The sequence below is a fragment of the Cyrtonyx montezumae genome, unplaced genomic scaffold (assembly GCF_038088225.1).
Source record: "Cyrtonyx montezumae isolate F1298 unplaced genomic scaffold, pur_monq_1.0 scaffold_1, whole genome shotgun sequence".
NCBI classification, from domain to species: Eukaryota; Metazoa; Chordata; class Aves; order Galliformes; family Odontophoridae; genus Cyrtonyx; species Cyrtonyx montezumae.
This window is the reverse complement of record NW_027071825.1, coordinates 5,678,809-5,701,593: the sequence shown is the minus strand read 5'-3', so window position 1 is coordinate 5,701,593 and position 22,785 is coordinate 5,678,809. Positions and strand designations below refer to the sequence as shown.

Genomic DNA, 22,785 nt, shown 5'->3' with positions numbered 1-22,785 from the left:
TGCGTGCCCCGCCCCGTTCCCTCCTGCCCGCCGCCGTGTCTTTTCCTGCTCCCCTCACCGCGCCGGCGGTGCCGGTTCGGTGCCTAAGATGGCGTCTATCATGGAGGGCCCGCTGAGCAAATGGACCAACGTAATGAAGGGCTGGCAGTACCGCTGGTTCGTGCTGGACTACAACGCCGGGCTCCTCTCCTACTACACGGTGAGGGGCAGCGGCGGGCCGGGCGGGCGGGGAGCCGGGCTGAGGCGCAGGGTGGGGGCGGGGAGGGGACGCGGGGCGGTGCGAGCGCTCGGGCGGCCAATGGGGAAGAAGGAGGCGGCGAGCGCGGCCAATGGGGAAGGGAGAGGCGGCGGGCGCGGCCAATGGGGTGGCGCTGCGGGGAGATTTATCGATGGGGGCGAGCGGCGCTGTTATTGTTGGCGGCCGGCGCGGGGGTGGGGGCGGCCCTGGGGCGGGGCCGTTGGGCGGGAGCGGCCCTTGGTGGCTCCACCGGAGTCGCGCTCCGGGCGGGGGCTGCGGTGCGGCTGTGGTACCGCTGCGTGCCCGGTTCGCTGCTTCCAATTCGACGTTGTTTTTATATTTCCGTTGAGGGCTTCCTACTTTTGAACGCGTGGAACAGCAGTGACACGATGCATTGCTTGCCTCTTTTTTTGTGCTGACTTGCTGGCTCGGTCTGCTTCTTACGTAAAAACGGTGTTGTTACAAATACTTCCACAGCGCAATTAAGTGTAAAACTGAATTTCCAGCTCTGCTAGGGAAAGGCTCCCCAGCTCCACGAGTTTACAGCTCAGCATAAACCGGTGATGGTAGCTGAAGCAGTGTTGAATTCTTGCTTTGCCTGCACCTGGGGTATGACGGAGAAGTAAAGGTGCTTTTATAGCTTTTTAAAGGCTGTTTATATGTCAGCTGTTCGAGGTGAATTACTGAGTGAAGGTCCAACGTGCAAAGTCTGTTTGTGCTCAGCTGCAGAAATAGAAACGCTCGCTGATGCCTGCTGAATGACAATTCTGGTTACTGCAGTGACTTCTGTGGTCTTCACCAGTTTAATGATTTCAGTTCTGAAATCTCATTACTTCCTGTGGTTAGGCATCCCTACATACACATTACATGTCTATTTGATATCACAGTATGTACTCTGTTACTGTGACGACTTACAGTTCTCAGATCAAAATGCTCGTGGGTTTGGTTTTTTTTAATCTACCTCCCCTAAAAGTTCTTCTTGGGAGCAGAAAATCAAACCACATTCACTGCTTTGTGCCTCTGCCACTCAGTCCTGTTAACCGTTCCTGCAGAATGCTTTCTGTATCAGTCTGCAAAGTACTTCAGTTTTAGAATGGTAGTTTTAAAGACTGTGTTGAATAATTAGGAATGTTAGGAGTTTGGGAGCTTTGTGTAAGAAATGGCTGTTCAGAGACTTTGCCTGTGTTTCTATTTATATGCACTTGTATTTTGAAGTCAAGGCTTACCTGTGTGATCAAATACACGCAGCTGAGCACTCTGTTTGCTCTGAGCCAGTTTCAGTCTGAAGCAATACTTTGTGTATAGGTGCATCAGCGTGATTTTGAGCCTGAAACTGGCCCTTCCCAGTGTGCATAATGCATGGGTGGGGTATGATGAGATTGTTTCTACCTGGCTGCATAGGTGCATATCTGGAAACAACTGGGCTGACAGGAGAGCTTATGGTTAACTACTTTTACCTTCTCATCACCTCTTGCAGACTCCTTAGCCCATTTCAGTCCAAAAAGTTATGCATGCAGGAGCTTTCTCCGGCAGCTGCAAGTGGCAGCTTGCCTCTGTCAGAGGAACAGTGGAAAGCTGCAAGGTGTTAATTCCTGCTGCAGCTGAACTTTTTGTTAGAGATACGAAAGAGTAGCTCTGTTCCTATGCGTGTCCTTGTACCGCTGTATTTTATCTCCTTGTATAATAGTGTAAAATAGGCTGCAGAAATGTCCCCTTCATGTGGAATGAGCTTTTAAGCAGAGCTACTGTACAGAAGCAGCTTTTCTTTTGCTAACTTGAGTAGTTATTAACCTAAATATGTTTTGAATACATACATGAGAAACAAATGAATTCAATTACATTTACATTCCTGACATGATGAAAAATTTCAAGGAGCGAGGCAAAAGTTCTTACATCGTCTGCTCTTTTTCTACTTTCTTTTCCTGTAGTTTGCAGTTTGTGTTTGTACATTTCTCACCTATTCTCATCCTCAGTTTTGCTTATAATTGTTTCTTTAAATTTATTTATGAGCAGTATATTCCAGAGAGTATGGCCTGGACTTGCCATCCAGCTATCGATCATCTTTACATGGTTTTGCTCAGATAAGTGATTTGTCAGGTAGCAGTAAATGCTTGTTTTGTTTTCAAAACAAGAAAAGCAAAATATGAAATAAATGACTGCATTTTGGATCAGCTTGTCCAATGGTTTGACAAATTGCATTTTATTTCCTTAACATTCTTTGATTTGTGAGTCCTCTCTCTTAGAGGTGCAGCAGATGCAAGGCTACTGAAGCTTTGCATTTTTTTCAGTGTTGCTGGAGGTGTTGGCAATATTTAATAAAAGCCTCCAAATAGATCATCTCTGTTGTCACAGGAGTTGTGAAGTTGTTCCTTAAGCTGGATTCCAGCTGAGAAACAACTTTCTGCTCATTTGTTTTTTCAGTTGAGTTCCTTTTGTATTTTGCTTTCTGCACGTCAGTGTGAAAACATGTGTTGGCACTGTGCTAGCAGAGAACGTGAAGACAAAGAAATAGCTATGGAGGAAGAGGGAGGTGAATGCAGTTTGATTTTGTTGTGTTTTCTGGTAGCAGTGCTGTCTTAAATAATGACTCTAGCTGTGATTGCCCTTGGGAATCCTGTAGAAATAATCCAGAGAGCCCCTTGAGGGTTGAAAGTCTGATATCAAGTTCTTGTTTCATCTGCATCCTGAAAGCTGAATTGGCATAGCTGTGTTAACAGCAAAGTCAGGATACAAGGGAGGGCAGTTCCTTCAAGTGTTTTAAAACTTTGTAGCTATCTGAGGTATTGTTGGAACTGTTGCAGGCCTTAGAGCTGCTGCCCTGAGTAGTGACTGAGGGCTGAAATAGAAGGATAACTCCGTGATGTACATTTTTGGAACCAAATTGGGTGTCCGCCAGTCATTCTGAAGTTCTCATACCAGTACATTCCTAAAGAATAGATTTGAGTCTTTAGCTGTTCTGTTGTTGCTTCTGTTAGTTGTTTCATCAAAATACTTTTGAAAACACACACGCTTCAACAATTTCAGGGGAAAAATCTGTATGAGAACAGTTGGTAGGAGGAAGCGGTTGTGATGTTGTAACAGCATTTTTCCCCTTATGCTTTTGAAAGATTTCTGCTGCTTGGCAACTTCAGTAGTCATTGTGCTGCCTTGAGGAACTGTTTGTGGAGTGTAAAATCCAGATGTTAAGGAGGGAAGCTCAGACTTTGCTATGGTTTCATTAATCTGTCTTTGATGTTAAACTGAAAACAAATCTCATTAACTTTATTTCAAATGATGCCTCTGAAGCTGGAGCCATGGCTCAGTGCCCCTCCACTAAGAGACTTCAAGTTGAATATATTTTCCTGCTTTTTCCAAATTGTTTCTCAGTCAAAAGCTGTGTGCAAAAATCTGAGGAAAATAGGAAAAAAAAAATCTGCTTTTGTACAAACATATTTTTTATGGTCTCTGTTTTCCATTCTAAGTTGATGTGACGCTTTTTCTGCAATAACTTGATCTGTCACATGCTCTGTGTCTAAAAGCAGACAAAGCTGTAAGCAAACTACATACGGTAAAAAGACAGTTTTGATTTTATGGATGCGATACAAGTATTAAGGTGGCTGTTACTCAACACTAGGTTGAATTCTTTACCTAGTTTTAACTATGTTTTTCAAAGGTCTTCATGCACTAAATTGTTACAGGATTGTAATTTACTTAACGGACTCCTTATAAAAACATGTCAAAACAAAATGCATACCAATTTGTCATACTTACCCTGTGTCCCTAAGCATCTGTTTTCCTACTTGTCTTATACTTGGATACCTAGTGTATACTGCTCTTTTAAAATACACATATAGGGCTTTGCTTTGCATACATATCCTTTGAATCACTCTTTTATAAAGAGAAAATTATCCCTAAGGAATTTGGTAGACACTGTATAGTTTTATAATGCGAGAATATTCCTAGGAGTTAAAATACACATTATCTTGGAAATATTTTTCATTATATATGATAACTCTGCTTGTTTAAGCTTTCTTCCCTTCAGGACAGGGGTATGGGAAAAGGAGAGGCAGGTATTTCCATCTGCAGGCCTTAGGTGTGTGGAAAGTCTTCCTCTCTTCCTGGGGGTTTTAAGGTTGGAAGATAAATCATTGCTTTGTGGATGACACATCAATCTGTTGCTGTAATTCTGCCTGTAATGTAAAACCCCTTACAGTTACACAGATGTTGGTATCTTTAGAAATGTGATCTTTCAAAAATCTGTTTTTTGTCTTTGAGTATTTATTTCCTGGAAACAAAAAAAGGTGATTTCTGAGTGACACCACATGACTTGCTTTCAGTAATGCTTTATTAATACTGTTCTCTTCAGTATTTAGACAATGTGTCTGGTTTCAGTTCTCTCCATACTTGATCATCACTTTGTGCTGTGTGTCTGTGGCATTTCTCATCTGCTATAAATATGTTGTGCCTACTCAGATTTGTTTAAAAGCATCTGATGGGGTAATTTTGTATTGGCACTCAGAACTGCATGTCACCTGCCCTCCACAGTCAGCCTTGTTGTCTGCTCTTCTGGTCTGGTGAAGTGGAGCTGGGTGCTCACACAGGTTCTGGACCAAGATAGGATGGTTTGGTGAAGCAGTAGCGTGCAAGTCACGTGCTAATTGTGGTTCTGAAGATTTTACTGACGCAGATCTAAAGTACTAAAAACAATTCAGTACTGAATTTTTCCAGCTGACAGAAGGCAACTTTTCCTCTGGTGTTCATTGTCATCTTCATCTTCCTACATGTTCCTTTCAAAAAGCAAACTGTGATGTGTTTAATTTCTAGAAGTCAGTTGTCACTGCCTTTATTTCAGTGCTAATTAATATATGCATGTGCACTGTCAGGCAAGAAATGTGTTGATTTAATGTAACTGAGACTCTAAATTTAATGTGTAATGCTTTTTAGAAGTTTTTACTTCTGCTTGCTGTGTAGAGGTGGCTGAGCTTTTGGTTCCTGCTTTATGACTGTATCTACAAAAGTCAAAGCATTATGTACAGCAGCTGCCTGTAGTTGATTTTCATTTCAGGGCATGTAGTGAGAGAAACAGAATTCTCAAGCAACTTTGGGGTCTATTTGGCATTGTTCCTGTAAATTTTATCAGACCTAGAATGCCTAAAGGGGCTAAAGATGCTGTAGCTCTCCTGTAGGCACTGCCAACTCCAACTGTTGTTGCTGTTAGATGTCACTGCTGTCTCTGTGCTTGGGGAGGCCCTCCTTTCAGAGGAGTGAGCTAGAGGAATGATCTGGGAGCAGCGTGTTGGGGTTTTTAATTTGTCACATTTTATTTCGGCTTGAAAAATGAGTGTTGCCTTAGCGTTTGACAAGAATGATAGCTATTACAAAAGTTGTCCTGTACATGTAGTTGAACTGCATAAAACTGTGTTTATAAATAGACCTTGTTCCATGTCCCTCCTCCCTGAAGGGACATAAATGACATGAACGATGTTATTGCTCATCTCTGTACTTACCTTAGAGATTTCTTTGGCAGCACTGAGTCAAGAATTCACCTATTCAGGAGCCTGTGCCTGAGAGGTTTTGGAGGCAGACAACAGTGGGATTTTATATTGAAATCTTCCCATGCAAGAGCTAAAATGCAAATGAAATAGTCCTAAAGATGAGAAGGGGGTTTGGAGGCTTTGGGGAGAGCTAGGCTTGGATCTTAATTTTGTTTCAAATTTTTTTTTTTTTTTAAATAGACCCAGGCAGTGTTTTCATTTCTCAAAGATGTAGGTTGCCTGAAATGCCATACATTAGATCAGTTCTGTACTTGATGAAACTTCACTATGTGAATGTTGAAGAGAAACCAATAAAGGACAGATTTATTTTTGCAGATACATACACTCCCCAAGCAGTAACACCATATATCTTTGTTTTTATGAATTTATATTTGAGCTTCAGCATTGAAGATTTATCTCAGATTTGAGATTTGTCTCTTGTTGCTCTCTGCTTGTAACCTATTCAAGTTTGTTATCATCAAAATCAGTACACAGTGTATGGGAATTTTATTGGAAATGTCATTTTATCTGGTTTTAAAACTGATCACTGAAAAAATATCTAATGTGTGTTAAAACTTATAAATCACATTTTCCTTTCTTATACATATATTTTTAACACCAATTCCTAGATGTCCTTCTGCTGTATGAGATTTTGTTCAGTGAAAGGGAACCATTCCTCAAAGTGGTTATGAGATGCTTTATTTATTCAGGAATTCTTGATCAAGGACGTATTGAAAATCCGTGCGTAATGTTCTCCCTTTCAACCAAAAAGGTAAAACTTCCAGCTTTAAGGGGTAGCTGTCCAAGATCTATTTTTTGTAAAGTCCTATTTGAGAGTGGAGAGGGGAACAAGTGTAAGCACATCAACTCTATGTTTTGAAGTCCTGTTCTGCAGCAATGAATACAATATGCACTTTCTTCTGAGAGCACGCAGCATGATTAGTGAGGATAGCTGCATGCTTCAGTTTGGATACTACAGTGATAGGAGCTTCCTTCCACTTAGAGGGAATTAGATTTGCTGCTTCATTGTAGTCATGTGAACCAATTAAAGCTCTGTCTGAAGATGGGGGAATGGTCAATATATAGGTCCACACTGAACCTGTGATTTATCTTGTGAATCTTTTTGCAGAGTAGGAACAACACGCACTATAAAGTTTAAACTCGATTTCCACTCCATTAAAATGTGATGTACAAGAAAGGTAAAGGCTTTTATAGCACCCTTTGTGGTTGAGCTGCTGATCAGTCTGTGCAAAGAAAGTCAGGGTTGTTAGGATTCTGCCTTCCGTTGCACCAGGAGTTGATCTCATCATCCTTTCTCTCGACGTGCATCCTGAGCCTAGGTGTTAGTTTCTTGCTGAGCTCATGGTAGTATTTCTTCAGGAAGCCACTAGAGGGAGCGGTAAGCTCTCGGTAGCATTCTCCCATTTTAGGAGCGTACTCCTGGCAGAGCATAAAAAAACACGTGTGTAACTGCACTACTACTGTGTCCCTAGTAACAAAACCTTCACTGTATTTGAAGCTCTGACTACTTGCGGGGAAAAAGGCGACAGCAAGGGACATAAACACTATGGAGCAATAGAAGATGCAGAAAAATTAGCTCACTTCTTCCCTCAACTAATGACAGCTCAAGAGAAGTGCAATCTCTAGAGAGAAGCTGCCAAACTCTGTATCAGTGGTAGGAATAACTGGAAGTTTAGAACAGTTCCAAGCTAGAAGTGGGCTGGGTGTTTGTAAGCAGCTGGTCCATGCCTCAGACAGACACTAAGGAGGAGTTTCAGTAGTTTATATGTTTAGGCACTGGTTGTGGATGCAGGAATCCTGTTTTCTGATCCGGAATCTTATCACTTAAAAGCCTGTAAACATAACTTTTCTAATTCTTGGAATAAAAACAGGATGTAGTATCTAGAAAATAGTCTGAAACTTGTCTGAATATGATATTTGTGTCTGTATATAAAGAATGATGAATACAGGAAGCTTTCTGACAGAAATGTAATTTGATTTGTACTGTTCTGCCTGTGCAGCTGGTTCTGCTATATTGACACTTTCCTGAGAGCAGGAAAGGAGCAAGATGTAAATCAGTACTCTGCCAATTTCTAATATTCCCTAATAAATGCCTTTCTTCACATTTTCCTAGTTTCTTTGAACGTGTGGACTGCATCTTTAAATATTTCTTCAAGATACCTACAGAACTTCTTTGAAGCGTGATATTGTACTCTTACATTTGGAAGCAGTACTAATTCATGCTGTGGTGCTGTACTCTCTTTTGTGTTGGAATTAACTTATTTTGTAAATGAGATTGTTCAATCAGTCAATGAAACGTTATACCAAACTCTGTTTTTTTCTGTTCTCAATTGTCTTGTACAACTTTCTCCTGGCAATTCTTGCTGAATTTGTTAATCCAGTGATCTGTTTTTTGTTTCTTTCAGTCAAAAGACAAAATGATGAGAGGATCACGCAGAGGATGTGTTCGACTCAGGGTAAGTATTGTTTTTTTTGTTACTTAATGTCTCACTGCGGATAATATGGTCTAGGGTAGAGACCTGCAAGGAGACTTTTGAGGTTTATGTTCTGTTGCTGACTCCACAAAACACTGAAGTAGTGAAAGTATTTAAAGAAAGAAAACAATAGAGGTCAAATGACCTGCTAGACTAATTGCATTCTGTTGTTGGACTCGATGATCCTTATGGCTTCCTTCCAACTCATGTTTTTCTCTGATATTGTATAAAAGCATTATGCATTTTATACATTGTCTAAAAAGCATCATAGGACAAAGTACAATAGGTTAGCAATAAAATGCTGTGATAAAGTTGCTTTCTGCAGTTCTTATTTCACGTGGGTGTAAATGTATGTAGATATAAGTTCTGTAGCTACAGAAGTTATTCCAAAATTGCCTTCTTTCTGTTCTTCTGTTTTTTCTTTATTCTGTTCCTGTGTCCTTCATTCTGCCAGTTTGGATGCTGTAGGCCTAGCACCTGACTGTGCTTCATTCTGGGTACTTGCATAGTAATGCCACACAGCCAGTTGTCTGTACAGAAGGAAAGTAAAGAAATACTGGAAAGGGAAGAACAGACGTTTTAAAAATGTCAGCTGAGAAGGGATAATAAATGGGGAAATAGATGTAGGAAGTGGGGTAGCTGAGAGTCCCCACTGGCTTGGGACATTCTGTGGCTTGAAGTAACAGTACTGAAGTGAGCTTGGAATGCTGTGATGGCTTTGTGTGTGCTCAGTTTCTGCTCTGTGGTCATGCACATGTCCTTTTGCTATGTTATAAATGGGAGCATTTTGAATCTTGAAATGAAAGAAATATAGGGAAGGTGATCTGTGGCCTGACGCAGAGTGTTGCAGTAGAGCTCTGGCTCTTTTTATTGTAGTTATTCCTTCCTTCTGTTGTTAACACTTTCTGATCTTCCTATGGGCCTAACAAAGGGGTCCCAATAACCTTAGTTGGACTCATACAGAGAATGCCTGTTCATTTGAATTTCAGATGACTTTATTGCACTTTCATCTTTTTAGTGTATTGGTATCATAATTTATAACTTCTTTAAGGGTAATATAAACTCAACTTTTTGCAACGTTACATTCCTAAAGATTTGCAAGAGTGTTTTTTGCATTATGTGGAAAAAATTAGTCTGAAAAACCATGTCTCTTTTAATAGTGTCATGAGCCTGTCGGTGTGGAGGTTGGCATCAGCCTGTCAGTTTAGGAAGTATTAAAAATGAACAATCTGTTCAACATTGCATTACTCATTTTACTTGTATTTAAGGTAAAAGAACCCTTCTCTCTTTCCTCATCTGCCATGTTCCCATCCCAGATTACTCTAAGATATTTTTCAAAGATTTGCTGACTCCTTCCTCTGAATGTGTGTGGGTTTATTTTGTGAGGATGGAAAGGGTCTTTCTTCTTTCTGCTTTTGTAACAGCTCTTCTGGCAGATGACAATACCAGGACCTGAACAGATGGCTTTCTATAATGTGAAATTTTATCAGAGAGGTTTTTTGTTTAGAGTAATTGTTAATTTGTAACTGTAGGTGTGAACATAAACAAACATGTGATTTCTAAAGTACTTCCTTTTTTGTCTTGAATGCATTTGTTTTGTACCCATTCTTTGTATGCTCTGAAGTTTCATCTTAATTTTTTTTTTTTTTTAATTGTCATGGATTATTTAGGAAGGTGTGTTCATAGAAGAATCTGTCTCATCTGTACTATGCTTAGGTCCTGCCTAAGCTTTCTGTAAGCAGAATGCTTTTGGCTGACCATGTTGTGCTGCATGGTTCCTCACAGATGAGGCATTCACTCCAAAAGTAATGCCTCCTATTTTATTGCGTTAATCCACGATGTCGGAGGGCAGATGTTGGTGATATGGCAGCAAAGGCTGAACCTTCCCACCAATATTCCATTATATTTTGTTGCCATGTGACAGATGGTGGCAAAGGGGTAGTCTGATGTTGAAGTATGTGGGAAGCAAAGATGTGTCGTTGTATTCCTCCATATGGAAAAAATGGCACCCACTGACATTCCTCAATGCTTGCTGAACGTTTATGGAGACCAAACAGTGGATGTGAGCGCAGTGAGGTGGTGGGTGGTGTGTTTCAGCAGAGGCAGGTGTTCACTGCGTGCAGGCTCTTGCTTATCACTGGCAAAAAATGCACAGCTAATGGTGGTGACTGTTGAAAAACAGTGTTTTGTGGCTGAGAATTTGCGCTATCAAAGAGTGCTGTTGTGCTCTTTGTTGTAGTTTCCATGGAAATAAATGGGAGGCATTATTTTTGGAGTGACCTGTGCTAATGGCTAGTCATGTGGTTGTTCTAATGTCATGGTACGAGAAGTATGTGGAATTACCTTTGCTTGGCTGTACTTTTGAGGTCCCTCTTGATTAGTGATTTCAGACCTTTTTCCACGAAAAATGTGCTTTTGGAGAAGATAAGTGGTGCACTTATGGCAGTGGAGGGGAAAAAGTCTGGAGCTCTCCTTGCCTGCTGTATAGCTCTTAGTTACACACGGTTGGTTATGTACTTATATAGGATATGTTCCTTCCACTCTGCCCTGTGGTGCCTGTAACTGGCCCAGCTAAATGTGTGGATTCCATCGGCCAGACACCTCATAGAGAGGCTGTAAGGAATGTGTGCAGATGAGATTCACAGAGATCTCTCTGCCCCTATATCTGTACCAAACTGATTCTCATGTTTTGACTGGCCTGGTGCCTGACCCCTCCTCTGCTGCTGACACTTGGCTAAGTGCGTTGGAGCACTTGGAGCTGACTTACAGGTGCTGGTGCTACTGTTACTTGCTGTGTACTTGCACAGTGAGGGCAGGATGTACCCTTTAAACATGATCATCTGCCAGGGATGTCTTCCTGGTCTATGGGAGAGGGAAAGGACAAAACAGTGTGATGCTGGATCTCCTGGAGAAGGAGGAAAGAAGTTAAGTAAATCCTTCGGGGTTTTTTGAAGTGTCTTGAACTACATGTCATAATTTGTTTGGAGTTGGTATAGGCCTAGAAAGAATTTTTTCAGTGTATTCCTCCCCTGGGTGAAATTGTGCTATTTTGTAGGTATTTTTTTGTGGGGGAAGGGGTCAGGAATGACAGAAGTGGATGGGTTTGGAAACAGCTGAGCACAGATGGCCTTTCCATTCCCTTCTGAAAAGTCACCACCAATTGGAAGGTAAAGCTAGCTGCCTTTGATGCATCCCATTGACTTATTGTTGGTATTTACTTAGGGACTGAGAATTAGATCATGCAGTGTACCAGTGACATGATGTGATGGGACAAATTCATTTTGCTGGAATGATTTTTTTATAGACTGGTAGATGAAATTAGGTCAGGAGCTTCTTTTGTAGAGTAGCAGTGAAATGGTAATTTTTAGACATGGAGAGTACTTCAAAAGTATTGCTCCCCACTTTTTATAATATAAGTTGAAATGGAGTAAAGAATAGTAGAATGTTTACTATAATGATGTTATAGCATAAAGCCACCATTGCAAAGGTAAAAGATTTGTATTATCATAAAAATTTTACAAATATTGTTTTATTAAATTCTGTGATTTGTTCTATTAAAAAAATGACTTACAACCCTTGATTAAAAGAGAATCTGCTCTTTTACAGTATACAGTGTGCTTACAGTTTGTCAAGGCTTTTTAAATTCCAGTGGTGTAGTGATAGAGTGTATGCTGCTGATGTCACTGCTTGCCTTATCAGGATTGTGTTCTTTGTTTCACAGGGAGCTGTGATTGGTATAGACGATGAGGACGACAGCACCTTCACAATAACTGTTGATCAGAAAACCTTCCATTTTCAGGGTGAGCTGAAAGAAGAGATTGTTTTTTTCCTTCTAATAGATTCCACTTGTATTTGATGGATGATTTTAAATGTTTGGCAACAGAACAGCATAAATGAGCACGCTGAGAACATTCTGGATCCAGGGGTGCTGCAGGTTAGGCAGGGATTTACATCTGCAGTGGATACGTATGTGCTAGAAAGAGACTGGCTCTGGCAGGATTTGGAGATTTAAAATACAAAGAATAAACCACTCACTGGGAGAAAGTAATGGGCTTCTGATTATGGGTTTTGCTTACTGAACGTTTCTGATCGTCGTTATCAAGATGCAGTTAAGCATTTCTATATGAAGAGAATCAAGACTGGTCTGCAGGTTGTGATTTGTATCCAAATAGAACTTAATGCTCAATTATGTGGAGACTAGAGGCAACATTTGGTTTAAAGGTGGAGCTTTGCTTCAAGATTTACCAGCTTGCATTCATTTCATCTACATTTCTGTGTCTTGTCTGCCAGTCACCATTTCTCTGCTATTATCCTTTTACTCACATTTACTAACACCAATGCCATCTGCCACTGCTATGTTTCGTCATTGCATGCTATGGTTCACCGGTAGAAAGGGTAAGATACTATTATCATTGTTATGTACTCCTTAAATGATTTTATCTGCATCACTAGAGCAAAATACTGTGATAATATTGTCTGGATAACTTCTTTTTTCCTGGTGTAATTATTCTAGGGAAGTTCGATTAAAATAATTTTTGGCTAATGTTTATTAGTTCCTTTGCTTTCCCTCTAATAAGAATTAGCTGAAGAATTAAATTATTTTGCATAGAGCTGGAATCTAAATATCCAAGAGGCATATTGGCACGTAAGCAGTTACTAATTTTTATAAACTGGAACAGTTCTGTAGCATATATTGTACTGTACATATTTTTTAAATCAGTGATTTGGAAATGGAAATTATCTTTAATTCTATTGTGTTTGTGTGAATATTTCTGATGATAAATATTTATTGTACACCATGCTGTCGCTGGCATCTGTATTCCTTGTGCTACAATTGTTCCTAAATGCTGCTGCTGTACTCTGGCTTTTCACTGCATTAAGCCTCATAAACATACCTTCATAATGCTGAGCTAACAGAGGTACTTAAATCTACTGTTCCCAAGGATAACTGATAAAATGCAAGGTAATTGCTAATGCAGTAATGGAATGCAGTGCTCTGGCAGTCTTTCAGTACTACGAAGTTAAATACTGCTGAATATTTGAGAACTTGATAGTGATAAATCTAGAAATCTCTCATCTTTAGTTACAAAGATAAACCTTTTGTAGTATGTCTCTGACTTGCAGTTATATCGTATGTACTGTGTTCTCTATTGAGTAGCTAAATGTCTTAGAAGATTGATAGTATTTGGTGTACAGTCTTGCATACCAAATACTGCTTTAAACATTATTGCTAATTTTTGAACACCAGTTTTGTCACATAACATCTCATGCTTTTAGTCTCAATTTGTGTGCATTTTATATCAAGTCAGCAATTGTATATATGGTTTTTTTTAGTGTACAAGACCTTAGTTTCATACTATTTTCTGTTAGCATATTGTTAAAGTAACATCCCTGCCATCCAGCAAATTGTGATCATGGTAGCATAGGATTAAAATATGTCTGTAAAGTGAAAATGTAAAAATATCTCAGCGCTAATATCTTACCTATACTATGGTATATAACATTTCCTGTGGAACTATATCTATAGTTCTTATGGTCATTGTAAATGCTATATCCCTCATACAGAGTTTGTTCATTATATTAAATTCACTCAGTATTATATAGGCTTTAGTTTATATGAATTATAGATCATTGTCAGTTGTGAATAGTGAATGGATAATGATGTAAATACTACAGTATGTATTCTGGAACTACACAGGATGTAGAACAGACTCCCAGACTACATGCACTATTGCTAAGAATTTCTTTCTAAGATTTTTATTCTTGATTCAAATAGAACTTTTGTTCTGTGAGATAGTCACAGCTGTAAATGTATCCACCCTTTTTAAGAGAAGTCTTGTACAAGAGAAGAGTGATTCAGAAACAGCAACTCTCAAAAAATACAGTATCTTCCTTTTTTATCACTTTATTTCACTGCCAAAGACAGGCAGAGGTCCAGACAACCTGGGGCCTAGCTGGGAAAATGTCAGACCTTTAAAAACCAAGATTTCAACCATCTGCTGACCTGTGTGTAAGTTAGAGTCCCATCTACAGGAGAACAATTTCTCTTTTAAGGCTCTAGAGGAGAAATGTTTTTGTGTATTTGTGCTTCTCAGTACCGATTGGTGAAGATTTTGCCTCAGTGAAAATTTGCTGATGGGCAGTGATAGAATTTGAAGGAAACAAAGGAAAAATTCCTTAATGGATTTTGTATTTCTTAATTTCAGCTGCTTATCTTCAGTTGCACATCTGTCTAACACTTCAGAGCTCTAAGTAATGAGATGAAGGCCAAATAACTGATTTGGGTTATAAGTTTGGTTACAAACAAGTAAGTTGTCAGGTCGTCACAGGGATGTTGTTTCCACACGCGTGAAACTGAGTTTCTGAAGCACTAAACCTCCAGCATCTCCCACTAAAATTTGCCTCTCACTCGATCTTGGAAATTCAGTCTTTCCAGTGTGTAGCTTGCATTTTGTTGCTGCTTGAGACAATCTTCTCCTGTTCTGTTTGCAATTAGGCTTTTTAGCAGACATCTTTATATTGAAAATCAGTAGACATTGAGAAGTTTTGATTATGAAGAAAGTGCAGGCTTTGAATGATGACTGCATAATATCAAATAGTGTTCATACACTTAATTCCTGATTATAAAGGAAGGAATGAAATCGAGTACATATGTGCAATAAAACAAACAGCATGTTTTGATTTCACTGTCAGCACAATTCTGGCTCTGTCACACAGATTCCTTCCCTTCATTTGTTGTTACATATTGCAGTATTGGTACTTGTTTACTCTGTGGGGTTGTAAAGGAGGGGCAAAACATCTACAAAAGATGTAAAAATATATTTAACAGTAATGAATTTCATCTCCTGATTGGTCCTTGATTGGTCATAATATATATACGGTCTTGTGGCTTTATTTTAAGGCTTCCATATGAGGTAGATCTGAAGGCATTAGTTCCCTCATGGGTTCACTCAGTTCAAATGCACATATCTGTTCAAGTAGATGAAGACATTTGGGATAATACTGTTAGTTTAATGCACCTTCCTGTCAGGAAGCTCTTCCTTGATACTATATTTTTTTCATGCTGCAATACATATCCCTGTTCTAAATGTTCTGTAATTCAAACACTGTGAGTTTTTTTTTCTCATTTAGTATCTTAATCACCAATTTATAAGCACTTCAAATTTGGAAAGTAAGTTCTCCTGTCCTTCATATCACTTAGCTGCTCTTTCTGCTCACAGGGATGCTCGTGACTTGAATTCGAAAGTTCAGGATAGTTTGGCAAGTGTGTTCTGTCTTCTTGATGTTCAAATTTCTATCTAACCTGAAACAATCACTGCTTTTATTTGTGTTCAGTTACTTCACTAAGCATACTTTGTATTCATAAACAGGAATTCAGATTACTAAACTCCTACCTGAAAACTCAGCTCTTATTTTTACAGCACACTTCCTCGGAAGGCAAACAAGTCTTGTCTCCACTGCTTTGTGTGTATAATAAAAAACTGAAAGATTGGATGTGGTCCAGTGCATTGATCTGAGATGATTTTGCTTTATCTTTTGTCTCTTCTTTCCTGTTCCTGCCACAAAAGTAATCTGAGAGAGAGGAAGCAGGGATGTTGCTGTGCATCTGATTCTCCCATTATGCGAGTCCTGTCAGCTGGTAAAGGTGTATTTTTTTTCCTTCTTCCGCATCCCGGCCCAATTTATAGTTTATTTTGTGTGATGCATAATGCATACTATCCCAACTGAGAAAAGACAGAGGATATGCACAGCAAAAGGTAGTGCTATAAATGCAGGGTGTTTTTGTTAATGTGAGATGCAGCATCTACAAAGGATATCTTTGGGCCCACAAAAACCTTAGTTGCTGAGCAGTATCAGAATCTGAGATTGCATTTGTGTTAAGCCATCAAAATTAAGTATAGTGGCTATAGATCTGGTTTTCACTACTACTTGGGGAAATACTCAGTATTTATAGATTCTTGTAAAACTTTACCATTGTCCACCAAATGTAGTACAGAAACTTGCCACTGTGGTCTAAGAAGGCAGTTCAGTCCATCACATTACACCATTTAAATGACAGTTCAAGAACTGCAGCCTTTCCTCTGAAAAATCTTGAGAGTTTTTTTTATTTGATATGGAAAAATGCCTGCCAAGGTATTTAGGTATGAAATCTTCCTGTGTGCTGGTTCCCTCAATGATTTTTCTATCTGTTATAAATCTTAACCTAACACTTTTCAGGGTTTTCTGGGGTTCTGGTGGTGCTGAAACAGCAAATCCCTCCATTCTGTGCTCAATAATGCTATTATAGTTAAGAGGAAAGAGCAGCTATGTAAGAGCAAAATTTCCAGACTTGTTTCTTCACACATTTACAGCAGAGCTGTGCTATCTGTCCTCCTTTTATCTCGTGATAGAATAGATCTGCTTTCTGAACCTGTCGAGGTCTGTGCTACATGGAGTTCTGAGGCTGAAATAGTCCTCCTCTGTTTGTCAAAACAGCAAAAATTCCTCTGAGAACCAGGACTAGGTTTAGCTTTTGCAGTATGATTTTTATGACATCCTCTCCATTTCATCTGTTTTTTTTTTCTTCTTACTAAATTCTTTAGCAACATTTTGTGAAGTTGGAACTTTGTGGAACAAAGTGCAGGGAATGGTGCCTGGCTTTGCTTTTACTGTTTCATGCCATTCCCTCTTGCACCCTCAGCATCTTGTATTACAGTTGTCTACTGATGTATTACAGTTGTCTACTGATGAAATCATTTTTTCATTGTACCCTAAGTTTACCATCTTTCACGGAGCTGTCTGCACTCAGTTTTCATGGTCATATGTACACATCTATTGTTTTTTCATTTCCTGAGGACCGAAGTAGGAAATTTTGAAATTTATATTAAAATTGGGATTAGCAGTGAAAATAATGTGTTACTGATTATTAGTTTTGGAACCAGTCAGAATCTGTTATCTGAATTCAAGGTACGATAAATGGCAGTTTTGTTGAAAAGGAGCTCAGTGAGTGTGAGGAAAGGGTAAGAAATAGTCAGGTAATGTCTCATTGTAAGGACAGAGAGATACTGAGAAGTTCAACATTTTCTTCTGTTTTAACAAGAAATTCCAAGTTTGGCACTTGGATTAGACACTTCCTAGTGAAAACAAAGGTATTTGCAGATTGTCTCACATTGAAAAATGCTTGACTACACTACAGATTGCCTGTGAATTCCCAGAGAGAACCAATAGCTTCCTGATCATAGATTGCCTTTGTCACAAAAGTTTCTGCCCGAGGCTGTGTTTATGCACTGATTATAGAGCTCACTCAAAGAGCAACCCATAAATTTGATTCCAAATGACAGTGAAGCAATGGGGAAGTTGTAATGAGGTAACAGTGAAGCAGCACTTTAACTCATTTCTTAAGGTCACAGATAAAGCTTCCTAATATGCTGTGCACAAGAGACCATTTGATGCTTTTTCTTTGGACAAGATTAGACTTTATCTATAGTAACTGTACTGGAGTTTTCAGTGGGTGGAGGGAGAACAAAAGAAGGGTTGGTTTCGATGGGTTATGCACAGGGGATAAGGAACTGAGATTGTGTTCAACCTACTGATAAGTGTGGGAAATGTGTGTGTTAGGAGGATGCACATAAGCAATGAAATGATGGTATTTTGGTATGTTTGTATGGAACCCTGCTACATCTCATGTCTTCCCGTGGTTTAAAAGGCCCTCAGTGGCTTTAAAAAGCCACTTAGTAAACCACAGAACAGCCCTTTGACATTGGCTATGGAGTGTGACTTTTCTGCGTTATTGGGCACTGCTGATAAAATCTATTGAGATTGGTGGCAAAAATCCTATTGATTTCAGTATCTTACGTCTGTCATCTAGACGTTTCTGTGTAAGGATGCTGCATTACTTCTGACCTTGGGGGAGAAAATACAGGAGTTTTGTGTAAAAATCAGTGGAAGTTTTGTCTGAATAAAGACTGCATCATTGACTCTATTGACTCTGTGGGTGTAATAGACTTTGTTTCACTGAGTTCTGCTTGTAAGTAGGTCACAGTGAATGAAAATAAAGTATGCATTTCACTCAGAGACAGTATGGTGTATTTATAAGTAACCTTGTGTCTTTGTAACTAAATCTTGAGGCTTTTCTTTCATCCTGTTGCCCATATAGACACACACAGGGAGGGGAAAAAAAAGCACTAGCTTGCTAATTCTGAGGCAGTGTTTTGTAGTTTCTGTGTTCCAAGTACTGCTGTGCATGACCTAGAAATGCTGCTGGGAAGCGCATACTGTGGAGAGTTGTCAAAGTTTCTTATATCTGATCTTTAGTTGCTATCAAGCTTAGGCTAGGAAAAGTAATGCGTTATGTTGTATTTCAACATTTGGTTAAAGTATAAACACACACAACCTCTTCACAACAAAGCAAATGTAGGAACTATATTACAACATTTATTCTATATTTGGGAAATCATAATAAAGGGTGGGGCCATTTCAAGTAGCTGTGTTTCATCTGCCACCTTTTCCTCATGGTATAGATGTTTTATTTTTTAAATCCCTGTCATATCCTGCCAGGCAGTTTGGGAGAGTCAGAGAGAAGAGCTTTTATTTTGGGCCTTGTGAAGCATCCTTTTTCTGAATGATAGAAGGCCCTCAGCAGAAACCGTAATTCTCATCTTTATTGCATTTAGTGGGATCACAAGAAATACAGTTTGTACAAATATTATCATTCTAAATCTCACTGCAGTGTGCTTACGTACTGGTTAAGAATGCTTTTCTTACAGGTCATAAATAGGGCTGTGATTGCTTTAAGGACCCACTGGCTGTCTTTGACATGCCTGAGATGTCACCATGAATTATGCAGGTAACTTTCGAAGGATGTGCTGCAGACTCAAAGGATTAAAAGGTTAAGCATAAGGGAACATACTGTAATTTCTCTCCTAAATTCCAGTTCTAATAGGAAAATGTAACAGGGGCTTAACTGTCACAATCATAGTAAATTTGCAGTGTTTCAGCCATCAGTGATTCCTGCCTCTTGCACACAGCAGTGAACGTATAGCTCTGTGGATTTAGCTGCTTCTATTTGTAGACATTCACTGGCAAATTACAGTAAAATCTGAGGTAATGATGCTTGCATTTAAAACAGAGAAGAACACAGGGACTGGTTTTGCTCTCTCAACTGCAGACAGAATGAATACTTTGCTGGGTAGCTGATGCCCCACAACCAGTTACGTTTGGCTGACAAGGTAACTACTGCGTTAACCCAGCAGGCTAAGGCCACAGCAAATACTCTTAGAGTGATGTAGGCTCCTCTCTTTCATTGCTGTTTCCAATTAGTGTAAAAGCATTTCAGTCACCTGTCAGCAGTTGAACACCTCACTGATTTTTAAATGCCAAAGAGTTCTCGTGTGGATTTTCTGTTCCTTGGTTGGTTTTGTAACTGTCAGTCTAGCTAGAATCAGCTTGGAGAAAGTAACTCATGTCTCTCCCTTGTTCCTTACCCTCCATCTCTTTGTCAGAGCTGTTGCGAAGAGGGACCAGACATTGTTCTTCCACATTTAGAAACTCAGGGATATTCAGGCGATGTTCCCTGGTCCTGATACTAATTGCCTTATCCCAAATTTGTTGGCAGAAAAAAAGTTCTGGAGCACAATTTCCTGTAAAAACTGGAGCAGAGGGGAGTGGTACTAACTTTAAAACAGAGCCTGGTCAAAGCATGACACAGGTCAGGCTGGCTTCAGGGTGCTTGTGACAGGGACTAAGGGGCAGGGCGAGTCTCCTATCAGCTAAAGAAAGCCTCCAGCATTTACTATTGCAGAGCAAATACTACACGTTGTGCATCATGATCTTTTAGCTGAAAAGATATTGGAGTATTTTTATTTCATCCTTTTCCAAAGTTACCCTTTTTAAGGGTAAAATGCAATGGATAGCCAGCTTTTTCTACAGATAGATGGATAATGATCTCTGACCATTGTGTGCAGATTTTTCCCATAAATTGTTTCTGGCTATGTTAGCTAATCTCTTCTTTGAATGTTCCCATTGATTTTTTTTCATCAGTGATCTTTTGGCAGCTGTTCAGTTCTAAATTGCTTTTACCATTAGGGAGCTTTTACTTGCACCTAATCTCACAGCAGCCATTTTGATTAGATTTAATGTAACTTCTTTTGCAGCTTGCTTTACTACCATCTGTAACCTACTGTTTTCCCTTATTTTTTTATTTATTTTTTAAAGAGAGTATAGAGGAGAGCTGGAAGGATCCCTTAAATGGTGAGAGATTGTCTGAAAATAAGGTCCTGATCAGAGAGTGCTGACAGGGTTACAGTACTGTGTTTATGTGCAGTAAGCTCTCTTCTCATGGCAATACTCCTGGGTTTATGACTGCAACACTGTCTTCGTAGCAAGGCTGATGAGATTTGTGCATTTTACCCACAGATTGATCATGCTATGCTATAGTGTTATTATTTATTGTATATGAGAAAAAAAATCAGCTTTTTTTTTTTTTTTTCCTTCTGCTGCAGCCTGGCAAAAAAACAGCTGTAAGATGGGCTATTCAAGGAACAGAGCCTCCAAAAATTTTGTTTGTTTCTGAGCATGGGAAAGAGTTTGGTTTTTGAGCTGGACTGAATAGTTGGTTTTTAGGTCTTCCCAGCTGCTATAAGCCTTCTCTGTTCTGTGAGTACAGCACTTGATACACAAGTCTAAATGTGATAACCTTTATTAACGGGCCACTGTGTATTGAGATTAGTGTTTAACTAATACAGTGACCTCCTTTTGCTGGCAGTCTGGAAGGTCATAGGAAGTCTGCTGCAACACAAAGATTAATTCACTGGTCCACAGCTTAATTGTTCCTTTTTTAGTTTAAATAGACTCAAGCAAATAAAAGCTTGAACACAGGATTTTTGTATCATGCAGTTTGTGAATTATGTACCAGTCTGTTTTAATGACTCGTGCCACAGTTGTCTAATAAGATGTTCTTTAGGTGGGGAGATGATTACGTAAAAAACACAAGCAACAACAAATAAAGGAATCCTAAGAATCCTTACATACACGGAGATACGTGAACCACTGCCACATAGAACACGCATTTGAAAAGCTGGCAAAAAGTAGGCAGAGGTGTCTGTTCTTGCTAAGGAGAGCCAAAGAAGCAAGTAACAATTCAAATTAATGTTGGAGGAAAATGTAGCTGATCCTGAAATTACTGTTGAAGCTATGCTGTGAAAAGAACAGGATGTTTGTGGGCACGTGTGCTTAGTAAAAAGAAACCTACAGCCACCCCCTGCCAAAGGCAGGAGATAGATTCTTCTGTGCATCTCTGATTTTCCTTCCTTCCCCCCTTCCACTGGCTGATGAAATATGCTTGAAAAGAATGGATTTCTGAGAAAGTAATAAATATTTCTTCAAAGGAATTTTTATTTTGGATGTTTGGTTGGTGGTTTTAAGCATGGGTGGGTTTGGACTGCAGAATTCCGAGGAATAAAAGCAATGGAATGGGGAGACGGAAAACGGCGTTTTGAGGCTGGAGGGTATATTTCAATATAATAACTGAGGGATGTTTTTTCTAACCTTCTGAACAAATAAGTCAGATAGGAATCTTAGTGCTCGGGTTTATAATAGGTGCTAGCTCACTTCAGCTTTCCTTCCTTTTAGCAGACTTCCCGTTTCTTGTAAGTACCTCCCACTTGAATAAAGAATGAGAAACAATTGTCAGTAACTATTCTAAATCTGTACAGGGGCCAGTTTATCTACTTTCTATGTAAGGCCTTTGCATTTATTTTTTTTTTAACACACCTAGTGTCTGCCTACTCTGCTCCTCAATTTTTTAAACATTCTTCCAGCACAGCAAGGGAACGCTTTCAGACCAGCAAAGTGAAGATGTCATCTCTGGATTTATACATGTCTGTATAGATACACTCCAGATCATTCTTTGTTCTTCATGACTCAAAGTTGCCAAGTCCATGCTGAAACAGAATTTTAATGGATAATTTAGTACAGGTTGAACAGCTTCTCATCGCTAAGAAAATGTAAAAATGATTTAATTAATTGAAGAAGTGTCTGTGCAAACATTCTTCCCATGTATGTCCCTGAAGATGGACAGGGGACAAATAATCTCTCAAATACAAATAAAGCAGAATTACTCTTATATAATATTATTACCTTATATTACTGTTATATAACATTTAAATTATTATATATCTCTATATATGTGTGTATCAGATGAGCAGAAAAGCACACACCTATTTAAAATGGCCTCAGATTAAAATAGGTTTGCTTATATAACAATTCTGCTTTCTCCATTCTAAGTAATAATGAAACGGAAGAAATACACTCCTAGTGTTAGTGATACAATTCTTTTATCCTCTCTGGAATATTAGAAAAAGTGGCATGAATTTAAAAATAATCAGTTGTAAACAAACTTAAATTCATGAATAAAGGAATAATACGTTCTTAATTTGAGCAGAAACTGAGAATATTGAAGTGTGGAGAAGAAAATTTCTACAAAGCATAGAGGTTTTTTTGCCTGCATCATTACTTAAAACTTCTCTCCAGGAAAGCAGATGAACACAGTAATGTTGTGGAG

At 39.2% G+C, this 22,785-nt stretch overlaps 1 protein-coding gene across 2 annotated transcripts in view; it reads left to right on the top strand.

Annotated features, from left to right (window-relative positions):
• The first annotated feature begins 24 nt into the window (after positions 1 to 24).
• The window catches only part of OSBPL9 (oxysterol binding protein like 9), a 50,055-nt gene continuing 27,294 nt past the window's right edge, over positions 25 to 22,785 (top strand). For both annotated transcript variants that reach the window (XM_065739095.1, XM_065739084.1), the window contains exons 1-3: positions 25 to 199; positions 8,178 to 8,228; positions 11,968 to 12,046. In XM_065739095.1, the coding sequence (XP_065595167.1) occupies positions 89 to 199; positions 8,178 to 8,228; positions 11,968 to 12,046 (241 nt within the window). In that variant the 5' untranslated portion in view covers positions 25 to 88. The remainder of the gene's footprint in view (positions 200 to 8,177; positions 8,229 to 11,967; positions 12,047 to 22,785) is intronic.